The following is a 16,917-nucleotide window of genomic DNA, read 5'->3' as shown; positions in this document are numbered from 1 at the left end:
GTTGAAATTGTTCTTGGTAGTTATTCCTTTTTTTTTTTTTAATTTTCTAAGAGTACATTATTAAAGAAATTCCTTTCAACAAGTTCGTGGAGGACAGGGAATTTCAAAAGAGCATTCTGGTTTCTGAAGTTATTAGTGTTTGTTTCCTAAATAAGAAAATAATGCCCATGTTACAGTACTTCAGATAAATGTACATTTGATTTTAAAAAGAGGTGATAGAGGGTGTTGTATGTCATGTTTAAAAAGTTATTCATCCATTCAGCAAATATGGATCAGCCCCTATAGAGGGCCAGGAATTTTCCTAGGACTCTTATTTGAAGAAACACAAAAATAAATGGTATTGTGTTTGCTTTCAAGGAGTTGGAGGAAATTGAGAAGTGAGTAAGGGCAACCAAGACACTGCTCTAGAGAGCATGAAGAGACAACAAGAAATTAGTAGTCAGTTTATTTGGAAATAGTGGCAGCCTTCAAAGGTTCTCTGGAGAAGGTGATTTCTGAGTCAAGTCCTGGAAAATGAATACAGATGGACACTGGGAATAGGGTTGTCAGGGCGTGGCACAATGCATTCTGGGATACAAAAACTGAAATCAGCGCTGCAGGCTCCCCAGTAGGGGACTGCGGTGTGAAGAGCGAGCATGGACTGAAATGAGAGAAAAGAGACAGGCAATGGAGATGGTCGAGAACCTAATGGGCCATGCTAAGGAAACTGGGTTTTATCTTGTAGGCAATGGAATACTATTAAGCATTTAAACTTGTTTTATGAATTTTATGCCAGCAGCAGTTTTGAGGGTGGTGAAAGAGGTGAAGCATGAACCTTGGAGGAGACTGTGGCACTGTCCTAGGGCAGAGAACAGCTGCCCTCCTATAGGGGACCTTGATGGTTAGAGAATTATGCATGGATGTGTTTTCCTCAACTGAGTCATACTCTGATGACTTCATCACTTCTACAGGTGTGGTCTGGCTGGTGGCAGTCATCGTAGGATCACCCATGTGGCACGTGCAACAACTTGAGGTAGACTCTAGCTGGGATTGATAATCATATTGTTGAACAATTTTCTCACCTGTCTTCATTGTAATTATTTTCCTTCCTGCAGGAGCAATGCAGCAAATTTTTATGACCTCAAGTATTTCACTGGAGGTCTTTCAAGTACAATAAAACAATTTTTAAAGGTTCATTTTCTCTGTTTTTATCTAGCTCTTCTTGATATATTGTTAGGACTATAATGCTTAAAATACAATTTTTAAAAAATACACGGGTCACTTTCTACATTTTCTTGCAAGCCAAGCATGCCTTTCCCAGTGTCCCCAAATGTTTTGTTACATTTTAAGAATTGAATGATTGCTCTAGGTTTTTCTTTTAGTTTTCAATCAATTAAAAAAAATTGTAATAAATTGTCTACTTAGTTGACTCTCTTTCAGAAGTCCTTTCAACCTGCCTGCTATTCATTGACACATTGAAATTCTAACTGGAAGCATGTCAGGAGATCATCTTATTCAGCCTGTCTCCTTTTCCCACACCTTTGTCTGACAGGCCCCGCTGTACGTGGGGATTCACAGGAATGAGAGCACTGAGTTGGTTTTAGGCAGGCCAGCCTGTCTGTTAGGGTGGACTTTAACATGTCTTGGATAGGTGATCTACCCAGACAGCAGTCTTCAAAGACAGCAGGGGGTTGCTCACATACCCTCTAAGATAATTTTTAAATGATTTATCCTTTTGTATCTCTTAAAATAGAGATAGGCAAATGTGAAACTTTACTGTCCATGTCATGTCATCCGCAAGAATAACAAATGAGCCTAAGGTAAGATAGCATTTAAAAAGTAGCCTGATTTTTTTTCATGTAACTGATTTGTTGAATGAGCTGAACTCCATAGGTGAGAGCAGAAAGTAACTTTATTTTATACCTTGCTACCTGTAAAAATGCATCTAAGGACTTTTTTAGTCCTCTTGGTGAAATATCATGGATGAAAAAGTCTTGAGCAACTCTTCCAGTCAGATAATAAAATTACTCTGCTCACTTTCACTCACAAGAATAGTGTGAGTTCTGTTATTAAACTGTCCTGTTCAGGACCACAATTACATAAACCCATACTCTTATTAATCAATTTACAAGTTTCCCTTTCCTCAGCGTGAATAGTTTTCAGGCCCAGAAATGTGAAGGAGTTATGATCAGCTTCTTCTCTGTTTCCCCACCCCTCTCACCGCCCCCCTTACTATTGTCTGCCTCTCTTTCCTCAGAAGCTAATGAGGAGAACGGGGAGAGGAAGGGACAGATGTCACTGGAACCAGTGCCCTCTAGATGTGGTGGTATGGCCTGTGACTGATTATTTGCTTCAGGACTTCTCAAAGATAACAGCACTGAGACCTCCAGCCGGCCGGCAAGGGATCGTGCCAGCTCCCTTCTGCGGAGGCTGCCCTTATGTTCAGCATGAAGCCCAGACTGGTGGAGCCCTTTTATAAATGACTCACTCTAGTCCCAAATGGTGTGGTCCATTTCTAGCCCATAGAAAACAAACAAATGCATCCATTTTTAAATAAAATAAAAGCGTTTTATTTTATTTAATATAGAAAAAGTATTTTTATATATTTTAAAAATACTCTAAATATTTTTTAAATATATAGTTCATTATGTTTATAGAAAATGCAAGTCATGTCACTGGCAAAGCCAGTCCTCTGTGTCAAATAGATCAACCCTGTCAAAGTTCCTTCCTGTCAGGAAAATGTCTGATTAAACAAATGTATTAATATGCATCCATGGCCACCCTCTCAGTCCTAAATTCTATTAGAACAAGCAAAGACTTCCTGAGGGTATGCTCAGATGGTTTTATGGAAAATTTTAGATCTTTATTCTTCAATTTCAGATTTTCTATTCTCAAACACAAACTTCTTGAAATTTCCACTGCCTAATATCCTCCTGAGCATACAGGGAGTCTGAACTTATCACTGGGATGATACAAAGCACCCCGCCTTCAGCATTTCTCACTACTGCTTCACTTGCACTGGGCTCTCTCTCATGAGTGATGTATTTGTCAATTTTCAGGCGATAGAAGCAACAAGATGGTTGAGTTAAAATTGTCATTGCTCCTGCCTCCTTACTGTATCAAAAATGCGAATTCACAACTTCGCAACACCAGTCAAATACCTTTTTTCTCTGCCAGGCTTTACCCTGAATAGAAATATATTTAAGAGAGAGAGAAGCACAAAGCCCTGCCATGGGTTTATGATGCCTTAATCAGTGTGGCTTCACTGACATCAGTCATTTGAGTTGCATCTTTTCTTCGTGCCCCGGGGTAAGATTCAGTTTGGGTGAGAGGTGTGACTTCTAGATGTTGGGAGAAGGGTGATTACGAAAGAGGAAGTGGGAATGAGGACCCAGCATGACACTTCAACCTTGGGGACAATATTAGGCAGTGGAATTTTAGAGAAGTGTATGTAATAAGAAGATCTGAAGTTGAAGATTAAAGATCTGAAATTTTCCATAAAACCATCTGAACATGCCCTCGAGAAGTCTTTGCTTGTCCCTAGGGCTATGTGAATCTGATCCAAGACTCCCAGTCCAGCATGCTCTTAGATATGTCAGTCCATGGCTCCCTGGTCATTGGCCCTTGCAGGCTTTGCTTCCATGGAGTCAGAATGAATGTATTTAACATTCTGTTTCCAGAGAGTTTGAATCTTGAGATTATTTTGCAGTAAGTGTTATTCCTAGTTGCATTTGTAAGTAGCTCCTAGGTCAGAACTTGAATTTTCTTACCTTTGAAGAGTAACTAAAAAGCTGCTTTTCCACATTCAATTCATGTTGAAGACTGGTGATAAAATTTTCTGGGATTGTAGGCAGAAATGCATCTGAGACCTAAGGATTCACCTCCATAGTGAGTAAAATAACAATAGTTTTGGTGACTTCTCTTGTTTTTATTCCTGTTACCCAAAAATGCAACTTTTGAATATGCTTTAAATATTTAGTTTGTTCTCGAAGTAGCCTTTAAGACACTATTTATTATTTATTATTGTTATTAATAATACTTTTGAGTTTCTAAGGTTAGTCTACTAGAAATAGTATTAATAAACCAGAAGATACAATCTGAATGTTTGTATATTGACAGTAGTTTGAATCCCAGTTTCTAATTCATCTCAGGATAAAAGCTGCCAGTTGCCTTTTTAATAACTTTCCAAGCAATCTGATCATTGCAATATATGAAGTAGCAGTAACAAAATACAGCTTTCAGTTTTTCAATTGAAAGATGTCTCACGCCTTGTCAAAAATCTATCTCAACAATTGAAGGAGCAAAATAATTTAATAACAAACTAGCTAGCATGTACTGCAAAATATTTTTCAATATATACTTTGGCGAATGTAATGCTCTTTCAGTCAATTAAAAACTTGTGACTAGTGGAAATAAAAGTTGAGAAATATAAAAAATGAAAGTAAACAGGCTGTGAACCTGAATTCCATTTAAAATAGAAAAGTTGGTATAAAACTCCTAAGAGCTTAAGCAGTGAAGTGGAAAACAACATAAGAACAATGAAAAATGTACATTTAAAATATGTACTGGGACCAATTTGAAAGAGCTTACAAAATGTTGTATTACTGTAATACTTGGCTGATTTCTCTTCTTTTGATGCTGACCAGTGGTTCTTTTAACAAATTATTCTTATTATAAAGATCAAGTATGACTTCCTATATGAAAAAGAACACATCTGCTGCTTAGAAGAGTGGACCAGCCCTGTGCACCAGAAGATCTACACCACCTTCATCCTTATCATCCTCTTCCTCCTGCCTCTTATGGTGATGCTTATTCTGTACAGTAAAATTGGTTATGAACTTTGGATAAAGAAAAGAGTGGGGGATGGTTCAATGCTTCGAACTATTCATGGAAAAGAAATGTCTAAAATAGCCAGGTCTGTTTAATGAAATATTCACCTCTTTAAAATATTTTTAATTAGTTGTGCTAGAAGGGATAGTTGCCAGGGCTCTCAGATCCCCTAGGTAATTTAGTCAAAGCAACCTTTGTAATTCAAATTTAGGGCATGGACTGACTTTAAACTCTTGAAGTTTTACATGTGGCAGAAAGAAAGAACAAGATTACCAGCTTGCAAATCAACCTGGAAGTTGCAGCTGTACGTAGAAAGTGACTTGGGATTTAGAGCAGATATGTTGTGGTAGGAAGACTGTGGGCTGGTGTCAGAACTCTGTGGTCCTATGGGTACTCTCTCTGTCATTCACCAGCCATGAGATATACATCAGTCTCACTCCCGAGGCTCTTCTTTACTCATATGTACAAGGAGCATAATAACATCCATTCTTACTTAATCCCACCCAAGGATGATGCTAAAAGACATGAGATTGATCTGTATGAAATTCCTTTAGAAACCGAAGCATGTTATTTATTTTAAATTATTATTATTGATTTTTTATTTTTACCTAAGGGCTTTGCTTTCTGATTTTATTCATTAATAGAAATTTTAAAACACGACTTACTGCTATGGTACTTGTAGTCCATATCATTTATTTAATAATCTAAACTGAATGATTATTAGAAACAAAGAAAACAAAACCTTAAATGGAGGAGTCTGGTGATTTGGTGGGATTTTATCAACTTTCCAAGTGTGCAGTGATCCCTAGTGCTGTAGTGCTTAGTTTAAATAAATAAATCCTTTCTTTCAATGAACAGGGGCCCCTCGACTGTTCAGCACCTTGGAACCTGTTGCTAAATTGTTTCCTCTCATTTCCTTGGAAGAAAGAGCTGCCATTGAAATAAAAGATAATGGGCCAGGCTTGATGGCTCATGCCTGTAATCCCAACACTTTGGGAGGCCGAAGTGGGTGGATCACCTGAGGTCAGGAGTTCAAGACCAACCTGGCCAACATGGTGAAATCCCATCTCTACTAAAAATACAAAAATTAGCCGGGTGTGGTGGTGGGTGCCTGTAATCCCAGCTACTTGGGAGGCTGAGGCAAGAGAATTGTTTGAACCCAAGAGATGGAGGTTGCAGTAAGCTGTGGAGGTTGCAGGAAGCTGAGATTGTGCCACTGCACTCCAGTCTGAGTGACAGCGCAAGACTTTGTTTCAAGTAATGATAATAGTAATAAGATAATAAGTATGAGTTTTTATAAACTTAAACGACCGTGCAGATGTATAGAGCTCTTGCAGATGTAAATCCCCTTTACAGATGTCATGGAGAAAATTAGCCTGAAGCCCTGATTAGTCATATTGTTAAGATATATTAGGCTGGGTGTGGTGGCTCACACCTGGAATCCCAGCAGTTTGGGAGGCTGAGGTGGGAGGATTGCTTGAGCCCAGGAGTTTGAGACAAGCCTGGACAACAAAGTGAGACCCCACCTACAAAACATTTAAAAATAACTGGGTGTAGTGGCATGCACGTGTGGTCCAAGCTATATGGGAGGTTGAGGCGGGAGGATCACTTGAGCCCAGATTGAGACTGCAGTGAGCTATAATTGCACGACTCCTATGCAGCCTGGGCAACAGAGTAAAACTCTGTCTCAAAAAAATCAAGATATATCATATAGATGTGCATTTTAATTCTATCCCTGGAGCTTCTCATATTTTTTTTTTTTTTTTTTTTTTTTGGCAGAGCTGGAGTTTTGTCATGTTGCCAAGGATGGTGTCAAACTCCCGGATTCGCACAATTCACTTGCCTTGTTTTCCCAAAGAGCTGGGATTACTGGCGTGAGTCACTGCACCAGACCCATATTTTATAAATGTTGATATTTTACTACCACAAGCATGAATGCTCTTTAATATAAAGTAAGAGGTTTATATGGAAGTCACGGAAGTTAGACTCCCTAAATTCACATCCAAAATACAGCCCTTACTAACTGTCCAACTCTGCAAGTTAATTAACCTTCTGTGTGTCTCAGTTTCTGCATCTATCAAATGGCTTATTGGGAAAATTAATGACATAATTTATCCCATGTATCTAGCAGAGTGCCAGATTCATAATGAGCAGACATTCAAAGAACATTTATGATATGGAAAATATTAGGATAGAAGTAATGTCAATAGGAAAAGATGATAATCATTCCACAAATAACCTATCATGAACTTAATTTAAAAATTACGTTTGAGTGGACTAGGCTCATACTTTAATAGCTTTGCTATCAATTTGGCACATTTGCCAAGGAGAAGTTAATTAATACAGTGTTTCTTTGTGGGGTTAGGAAGAAGAAACGAGCTGTCATTATGATGGTGACAGTGGTGGCTCTCTTTGCTGTGTGCTGGGCACCATTTCATGTCGTCCATATGATGATTGAATACAGTGAGTGTTTGCCATTCTCATTTGATAGACATTCTCATTCATTTCTTACTATAATAGACAGTAAATCCTAGAAATGTGTCACTGTTCACTTGGATAATAAAATACCTAACATTTCATATGTTTCTTTCATGTCTTCAAGATCACAAGGTTATTATGTATGTGGTAGGTCATTATGTATGACTATGACCAAATCTTTAATAATGACAGAAGATAAAGAAAATTTTGAGATTCCTCTCCCATGTTACTCCATCTGTTCTCCCTAAGCTATTTAAATTTTGGGAAAGGAGTGATATTCTATGAGCATTCCCTATTTAGAACCCTGACTTGAACAGTCAGACCCACAGTATATTCTCTCTGATAACCCAGGACTTACCATGGTTCTCAGTATGATTTTGTTTCTGTAGGGCCAGTGAACATTTAAAGGGTTACTGCTGCTTCCAGTTTACATGAAGCTTGGCGTTATCAAGCTGCAATGCTATGAGCCCCCTACTATGTGCTGGACACCAGGCTATGCTTGTAAGCCTAGATTCTCTAAGTGAAGACTTATCACAAAGGTTATTTTTATTCAGATATCAGATGCCTCTCCCAAAATGACCTTGAGAACTTTTGACACCTTTAACTACTTATACAAGTGTAAGTCTTTGACAGGTGACAAACAGAAGTTTTATTTTATGCTCATTAAAATACATGTACATTCTAAAATATTACTTTCTTTCAGGTAATTTTGAAAAGGAATATGATGATGTCACAATCAAGATGATTTTTGCTATAGTGCAAATTATTGGATTTTCGAACTCCATCTGTAATCCCATTATCTACACATTTATGAATGAAAAGTTCAAAAAAAATGTTTTGTCTGCAGTTTGCTATTGCATAGTAAACAAAACCTTCTCTCCAGCACAAAGGCATGGAAATTCAGGAATTATGATGATGCAGAAGAAAGCAAAATTTTCCCTGAGAGACAATCCAGTAGAGGAGACCAAAGGAGAAGCATTCAGTGATGGCAACATTGAAGTCAAGTTGTGTGAACGGCCAGAGGAGAAAAAAAAGCTCAAACGACATCTTTCCCTCTTTAGGTCTGAACTGGCTGAGAATTCTACTTTAGACAGTGGGCGTTAGTCATAACAATATCTTCACAATTAATGCCCTTCAGATTGTAACCCAAAGAAAAAATTATTTTGAGCAAAGGTCAAATACTTATTTTATTCTTGAGATGATGACGAGAAGGAAATAAATCATGTTTCCATTAAAAAACGACACGAGGTAGTCCAGGTGCAGTGATGTTTACAACCAACTGATCACAACCACTTAACAGATTTCTGTGTTCCTTCTCCACTCCCACTGCTTCACTTGACTAGCCTTAAAAAGGCGACATGGAAATACAATTTTGAAAAATTGGTAAAACGTACTTTTAAGATTATTTCAGTGGATTTTAAAAAATCCTGTACAGAAATCAGTGTTTTTAGCTGGCAGTTTTTCTCCCACACAGTCACTGCAATGTGACTTTCTAGGTATTACTAGATTGGATACAAAAATAACTTAAAATTATATATTTTTTCTTGAAAATTAATAGTTCAAGGCTGTAATGTAATTTTTAGTGCACTACAGTCTCTTGGAGGTAAGGTCTGTGCCGCATCATAGTCAAAGCAAAGGGAGAAGCAGCTAAGTGACGGATGAACGAGACTTAGAGGAAGATGCCTGTACTGGAGCTTTGTATAGTTCTGTCAGTTACCTTGCTGCCTTGCTGTGATGACTGGCAAATCACCTAACCTTTTTAAGCCTTCGTGTTCTCCTGCATAAACTGGAGGTGATACCTCCTCCACTTCACGGAGTTGCTGTGAGAACAAAATGAGATTTGAGCAAACAAGCCCTTTGTACTCTAAAGCAGCCTCAAGCTCTGATGCATTATCACAGCTCCCCATGCCTCAGGCCTGCCCTTTCTGTTCTCATTTCCTTTCTGATACTCTCCCCGACCGCTGCCCAACTTTCCCCTCATGGCTGTATTGTAACTGGTTTCTCTAACCAAAATAAGAGAGTTTGGGGAGCCTCATTTCTGTGATATATTTAGGCAAAACTAACTGTCTCATATGGTTATCTTTTTAAGTCCCTTATTTTCACCAATGGGATTTCTTATATAAAAGGAATTTTCTGTGTAGTTAGTAGATGAGGGTGTGAATCACCTCCAACCCCATGAAATTGTACTGTGCCCAAGGCTGACCTTCAAGAGCTGGGTCAGAAAGAACAATAGAGTTCCCCACCCATATTCCTTCCCCTAACCTCCCTGAAGTGCAACCCCTGTCTCTTCAATCTTCCCCTTGGCTCCCAAATGTCATGGATACGGAGGCCACCATCACAGCACTCTGTCATTTTCCTTTCAACAGCTGAGATTCCTGAAGTCCAGCCCCAGCCTCACAGCCAAAGCGTTTATTCTGCTTCCAGTTTTCCAGCACTTATTCTCTCGACAGGTAATAGAAAGGAAGAGAAGCTTAAGAGCTTATAGGACATTTTACTGGTAAAGCTTTAAGACTTGGAAACCAAGGACCTAACTGTTGGGATCTTCAAGATACAGACATTTAATTTCATATGTGTCAGTGAAGCATGCATGAAAAAGACAAAGATGAAACAGTGTGTAGTGTTAGGAAAAGTTGTCAATATGACACTGCAAAATTCACAAAGAGAAAAGAGAGACTGATTATTTGGTTTGTACTGAAGTGGACTAATTATGGGTTATTTATATAAATTGCCTGTCGTGTCTAGTTATCCTATGACAAAACATGATTATTATTAAACATTAAACCATTAAAAATGAATTGGATTCACTGATTTTGGTTATCCTTACTCAGTTGGTAAATATTCATATAATTCTTTCTACATTTGATGCTCTAAATATGACTTAATGAAAAACAGATAAATCAACGCTGTTATTGACCATTTAATTATTAAGATTAGAAGCTTCTTTTAATTCCTAAATATTTAGATACTAGGTAATAATGTAAATATTTACTGTAATATTTCCAGACATCTTATGAAAGCTTTTTAAAAAAAAATTTGCTCACATTGCATTAAAGCTGTTTTAGAAACAGAAGTAGTAATAGCACACTTTTTTGGTCCTTTAAAAATATCATCCCTTTGCTCCATTATAAAGATTCAAAAGGTAAATATGGTTCAATCTCTTCCTGAAAATGTCCTGCTATTAGCCAAAGAAGCTCTGAATCCTATCTGGACATTGAATCCAGACACTGATGTAACACAGCCTGTGAGCCCATAGAGAGTTCACCCTGGATTTGCAAAATGAACCTTGACTACTGCCTTTTCTTCTATTTTCCCTGACCTCACAGTCCTCTGAGTCTTATACTCCCTTTGTCTTCTACTCAGCCATCTGCTTTTTTCGACTTGTCTCTGCCACAGGCTGTCAGTCGTTTTATCCATCTGATTTTCCTTTACCTGGTGCTTGGAGTGAAAATTGAAAAGGCTTTGTGGACCCAGGAGATAGGGTTTGGAGTGGTACAGAATACTAGTTTTTCATCTATTAGCATTTAGGCAAACCATTTGTGAAAGCAGTAAAAAGGTACGTTTCACTGCTCAGACCCCTGAGCCTTTTATTTCATTATGGATCACTGTGCCAAAAAGAGGTCAGTATCTTTTCTCACAAATCTCCAATAAGCATATGAAAAGCTGCTCAACATCAGTGGATGCTCAACATCCACTCTCTAAATAGGTATGACCTTCTGAGGAATATCCACAGTTCATGTCCCTTTTGATTATACTATGAAGGACAGCTCCTTTTCTCCCCCATAATTTGGTATGTTTCAGAACACCAGTGTTATACATACTAGTTTGATTAAAGATTAATTACTAATCCCAAGACCATCTTAAAAAGCAAAACCCAGTTTCAGGCCCTATACTATGCCACTTGAAGGCTTATAATAAATTAAAATATCAAGAAAATGTGTCATTGGCCTAAGGACAGATATTTAGCTACATGCAAAATAACAAAGATACCAGAAGAAGAGGCATGAATATATAATCAACTTATTTTGGCAGAGGTAGCAGCATAATTCAATGGGGAAAATGACAACCTTAAAACAAAATGTTCTGGAACAATTGAATATTAAAGTACCAAAAATAGGACCTTGATTCTTATACCACATACAAAAATTAACTCATAATGTATCATATACTTAAACATGAGAGCTAAATCTATAAAACCTCTAGAAGAAAATATATAAGAAAATTCTGGTACCCTAAATGAGGCAAAGATTTCATAGGGCACTAAAAGGAGGAAACATAAAAGGAAATTGATAAAATTAACTTTGTCAAAATTAATAGCTTCTGCTAGTTGAAAGGTAATGGTATAAAAATGAAAAGGCAAGTCACAGATTATAAGAAAATATGTACAAAACACATCTGGTAAAGAACACATATCCATTACTTATAAAGAATTCTCACAACTCAGCAATAAACTTGGTGAATTATTTGAACAAATATTTCAACTAAAAAGAAGCACAAATCTCCAATAAGCATATGAAAAGCTGCTCAACATCAGTAGTCTTTACAAATGGCAAAACCAAACAACAGTAATACCCCCAGAATAGTTAAAGTTTAAAAGTGTTGGTAAGGATGTTGAACAACTGGAATTCTCGTGGCTGGTGGGAATATAAAATGACACAGCTATTTGGGAAACAATTGACTGATAAATTGAATGGTTATTCTACAACCCAGAAATTCCATTCCTGGATATTTTCTCAATAGGAATTAAAACACATGAATGCTCATAACAGCTTAATTCATAATCACCAAAAACTAGAAACAGTCCAGATGTTTATCAACTGGTGAATGGATAAAAAAAGTGTGGTAAAGCAGTCCAATTGAATATGACTTACCAACAAAAAAAGAATTAACTATTGATACATGGAACAACAAGGACCAATTTCAAAAGTATTCTACTGAGTGAAAGAAGCCAGCCAAAAAAAGACTGTATGCTCTGTGATTACATTTACATAAAATTCCAGAGACAACAAAATTGTAGGAATGAAAAATGGGCAGGTGGTTGCCATGGGCTAGTAGTTAAGTTTAGGCAATTGAATGCAAGAGACAGTGACTTTTTTGGGTGATACAAATGTGCTATCTCTTGATTTTAGTAATGGTCACTTGGCTTCAAACATTTGTCATAATTGATTAAATTTCATACATTAAAAGGGTGAATTTATTGTATACAAGTTATATTTTGATTTTTAAAAATACATTTCAAAAAGGAATTTCATTTTGCAATGTAAAAATGCCAACTCTTCATACTGGTTCCTTGACCTGAAGAAGAAGAGTATCTATCATAGGAAAAGCCTAGTGAAGGCTCCTAAAACTGCCCCACCCACCACCACTCAAGAGACTAAATTTAAAATAATATTTTGGCCCCAGAGGAGCAACAGAGATTGTTGCTGCACTCAGAGATTTAAATGATGCTGTGTATATACCCATCATATCTTCATTTGATTCACTAGAAAGATTCCTGCAAAACCTAGATGGATCATGATACATGACACAGACTGCCACAAACAAGTAGGAGCCCTAAGTGCTGTGCTGCGCTGAATGTGGTATCTTTACTGGAGCAGATTACCACAGCCTCTAGTACGCTGTATGCAGCTATTGATCAGGCCAATGCTTTGTTTTCAATGTTTGTTAAGAAGGAGAATAAGCAATAATCTACATTCACATGTAATAAACAACAATGTAGATTCTATTGTCTTAACCAAAATTATGTTTATCTGTCTGTTCCTTTACAGGATAGTCCAAAGGGACATGATGAAGTGTCTGGATATTCCGCAGAAGATCATATTGGTCTTCTGTGACATTATATTACTTACATCTGACAATATGAATATATATATATACATACATATATATATATATATATATACACACATATATATATATATATAGTATGTGTGTGTGTGTGTGTGTGTGTGAATATGTGTATACACACACACTTGCTACATGTATATAGCAAGGTCTCTGTGCTATTGGGAAATGTGTACCCAGAGAGTGGGAGATAACAGTGATAAAACTTACAGATTTAGAGGCTGCCACATTGGTGAAGACTTTAGAGGTCTTTCAAAGAAAGTGACAGATTTTTGTACCTTGAACTTCCTACCACTAACAAAGAAGTACAATGCTTGGGAGGCCTCTTTGGATTTGATACTCTTTTCTAGAGAAATGTGTTTTGATCCTTTTAGTTGTAAAATGGTAGGCTGCTAGATATGAGTGTGTCCCAGAGCTGGAAAGGGCTCTGTAGCAGGTTAGGTTGTAATCAAAGCAACCCTGTCATTTTAGCCATATGAATGAGAAGATCCAATAATGTAGGTTGTAGTAGGAGAAAAGCCTGTTACTTGGATCATATGATTCATAAAATTCCATCGCACTAAGGCATCTGTGTTAAATACAGATGCAATGTGGAGCATCTGACAGGCCCCAGTTAAGAAGCTATAGTCCTTATCGCTGTATTTCTGAAGCAAGCCCATGGTGTTTGCAGCAAATTATTTACCATCAAAAAGTAGTGCCTGAAATGCTACTGGCCCCTTTAGAGACCAAGTGAGCTACTATTCAGTGACTATGTAGCCATAACTTCCTATCATATGTTTCGTACTGTCTTACCCAACAAGTGTTAACCATGGGCAGTCTCAGAAATAATTAATTCATAATAAAATGGAAGTAGTACATCCAGAATCACACAGATCAGGAGGGCACAGATAAGCTGCACAAGCAGGTGGAACATTGCTCCACATCACTCAGCACTCCAGCGCCTGTGGTCTCTTGTTTGCCTGCATTGTCAGATACTGAGAGAGGTGTGTTAAAGTATTCTACTATGTCTTATATTGGCTTATCTCTCCTTTTAAAGATGCCAGCTTTTGCTAGTGTGTTAAGGCTATGTTATCAGGTACATGTACATATAGGAGTCTCAGATCTTCCTTTATGATTGGCCATTTTATTATTATGAATTGTTCTTTCTAATCTTTTACCAATGGGGAAGTTTTGCAAGAATGCATTATCAAAAGTCCTCTAGATGTATTGAATAAATTATTAAAAACTGTGTGTTCTGTTGTTCATAACAGAAACAATAATTCAACAGTAGAAAAAAATTTCTAGTGCCTGCCAGTAGAGGAGTGGCCAAATAAAGCATGTTACATTCTCAATATTTTCAAGGAATGTTTATTGGCACATGTAGCAGGTGAAGTCCTACTAATAAAATGTGAAAACTGCACATTCAGAAAGTTACTCCTAATGCTTAACCTGGTCTACTCCATGCCCATATAGTCTATAAAAATAAAATTCCTTTATTTATCACTCCATAAAGTTTTCCATTCTCAGCTTGCCAAAGTAGGCTGATGATGATTTTCTGCTTTATTGCTCTAAAGTTTAACCTGAAGCCATTTAATTTAATTATCTATAAGACTAGCATTCTCTTTAAATACAATGTTTAAAATGTTATTGCTATTAGTAGAGTAAAAAAGCAGTTCACCTGCTTGTCAAATGCCATATTTGTAGGTTTTATGGAGAGTACAGGAGTCCTTTACATGTTAAAAAGCAAACACCATACTCATTCATTAAAAAGCATAAACTGATAGTATCTTGTTCTCATTGACTTATGCAACAAATATTTTTGGAGCTCCTGCTATGTGTTAGACCTAGACACCCTCTTTTCCTCTCAAGATCAAGAAAATCCTTTCTACTCTGAACTGTAAAAGATTAAAAAGAGCTGACTAGTAAAAGTCATAAAAAACAGGTGATTGATAGCTTTAAAAACAGACATGGCTTTACTGACTTAGATCTCAGGCCCCTTTCTGCTTTTGTTCACAAAAATTTTTGTTTTCCAGAGCTGAGATTATGATATATCTAAAAAAGAAAAAAGTTAAAAGCAAATGAAATAAGATGACAAAAAATTACCCTATTTGAATCATTAAAATTACCAGAGGACAGAAGTGAATAAACTCCTGTGTTCTGAGTTCTGTGGCCTCTGTCACTATGCCAGAATCTTTGGCTGCTGCTGTGTTTACAAAATCATTAAGAAAACTTATATATAAATAAGCTATTTTTAAAATTAATTGTTAATGGACTGGCAAAGGTGATTTTTAATGAAGGAGTTTCAAGGAAAAGGAGCATCTTTGAAGCACCCATTTATATCTCTTGTCTGTAGGGTGGAGGCATTTCAAGTATAACAGATGTTCTCTAATCTCTGATAGCCTGAGTGAGTTCAAAAATAATTAAGGAATGATTTCTTACTTAAAATCGCGGACTGTGTAAACATATATATTTCTTCTCCCTATTGAAATCCTATCAAAATGATACCAAAGAAATAGCAAAGGTACAGACTCACAAGAAAAATGATGAAAAAGAGAGGGTAGCCATAGTGAATACAAATTTTCAGTGAGTATCTTGATAAAACCTGCGTGTTGATTATAGCATTGAAATCATGAAGAAAAACAGAGCAAACCACAGTAGTGGAAGAATTCATTAATTTTTTGGTCAGCTTCACATTTCTGCACTCTTAAAGGATCATTGGATATTTTAGAAAACCAGGAAAAATGAAAGGAAAAAACTAAGATGAAGAGATAGAAAACTAACTAGAATAATCAAATAATTCAAGGTGACAAAAAATTAGAAAGAAACTTTATTTGGTATTCTTATAGAGATTTAATAAGATATTTCCTTTATAAAACCATGAATAAAGCATGCTACAAAAAGGAAGAATTGAATTAATAAAGCTTTTAGAAATTGAAAATAGATTGCTGAAATTAAAAACAAATTATTTGCTCATCCTTATAGCCCATATGTTTAATGGAAACCTTCACAAAACTTTCTTTAAAAATGTTTTCTAATGTATGCTTATATGACAAACCTCTGGAGGCTATGTTAATCACTCAGGGTGCTGTCCAAAAATAGATGACACATTCAATCTGAGTAATTGAAGGAGAGTTAAATAAAGGGACTCTTTACAAAGGCTTGAGTAAGATACAGAAAAACAAAAGGATTAGTGTGCCTAGCTGCTAATAACAACAAAACACCCTTTCCACCCCTGGGCCTGAAGGGGAGGCAAGAAGAGGATGGAAGAGAAAGAGAAGGAGGAGGAGGAAGAGAGAAAAATAGGAGGGGGAGAGAGAGAGAGAGAGAGAGAGAAAGAAACAGACACAGAATGAGAGAGAGGGAGTTGTGTAGAAAGAACTGCTTGTAAGTGCTATTGCCTTGGGTCGAGAAATGCCACCAGCCCTTGCTACCCCTCCTGCAGAGTGTCATAAACATAAATATGCTGACCTCAGGCCTTCCTCCCTCTGATCTGCTAGCAGGTTTCATTCCTCAACGCAATAAAAAGACAAAGGAGTCTTTTGATTCAGACATGGAGCACAGTGGCGCAGAATGGGTGGGCAAACAGAAAATATCCAGTACATGTGCGCCTGAACGTAGTTAGTTACAGTTATGCCTTCATATTTCCGTGGTGGTTTAGTTGCATATAAAAGCATAAGTTTTAAGTTCATTTCCTTCAATACATTTAAATATGTAATACTTTGCCTTTTGATACCAACATGTCTATTTAGAGCTCTGATGTCAGTCTGAAAATCTTCTCTTTGATATCTTTTAAAACTTGCTGTTTGTCTT

The 16,917-nt window shown here is 36.9% G+C and overlaps 1 protein-coding gene across 1 annotated transcript in view; it reads left to right on the top strand.

The window, feature by feature from the left end:
- The window catches only part of QRFPR (pyroglutamylated RFamide peptide receptor), a 54,546-nt gene extending 43,947 nt beyond the window's left edge, over window positions 1-10,599 (top strand). The window contains exons 3-6 of the mRNA XM_017497580.2: window positions 951-1,012; window positions 4,659-4,894; window positions 7,175-7,272; window positions 7,991-10,599. Of these exons, the coding sequence (XP_017353069.1) occupies window positions 951-1,012; window positions 4,659-4,894; window positions 7,175-7,272; window positions 7,991-8,391 (797 nt within the window). The 3' untranslated portion in view covers window positions 8,392-10,599. The remainder of the gene's footprint in view (window positions 1-950; window positions 1,013-4,658; window positions 4,895-7,174; window positions 7,273-7,990) is intronic.
- The last annotated feature ends 6,318 nt before the right edge of the window (window positions 10,600-16,917 follow it).

Source organism: Cebus imitator, unplaced genomic scaffold (genome assembly GCF_001604975.1).
Source record: "Cebus imitator isolate Cc_AM_T3 unplaced genomic scaffold, Cebus_imitator-1.0 Scaffold233, whole genome shotgun sequence".
NCBI lineage: Eukaryota > Metazoa > Chordata > Mammalia > Primates > Cebidae > Cebus > Cebus imitator.
This window is presented reverse-complemented; position numbering and strand designations above follow the sequence as displayed.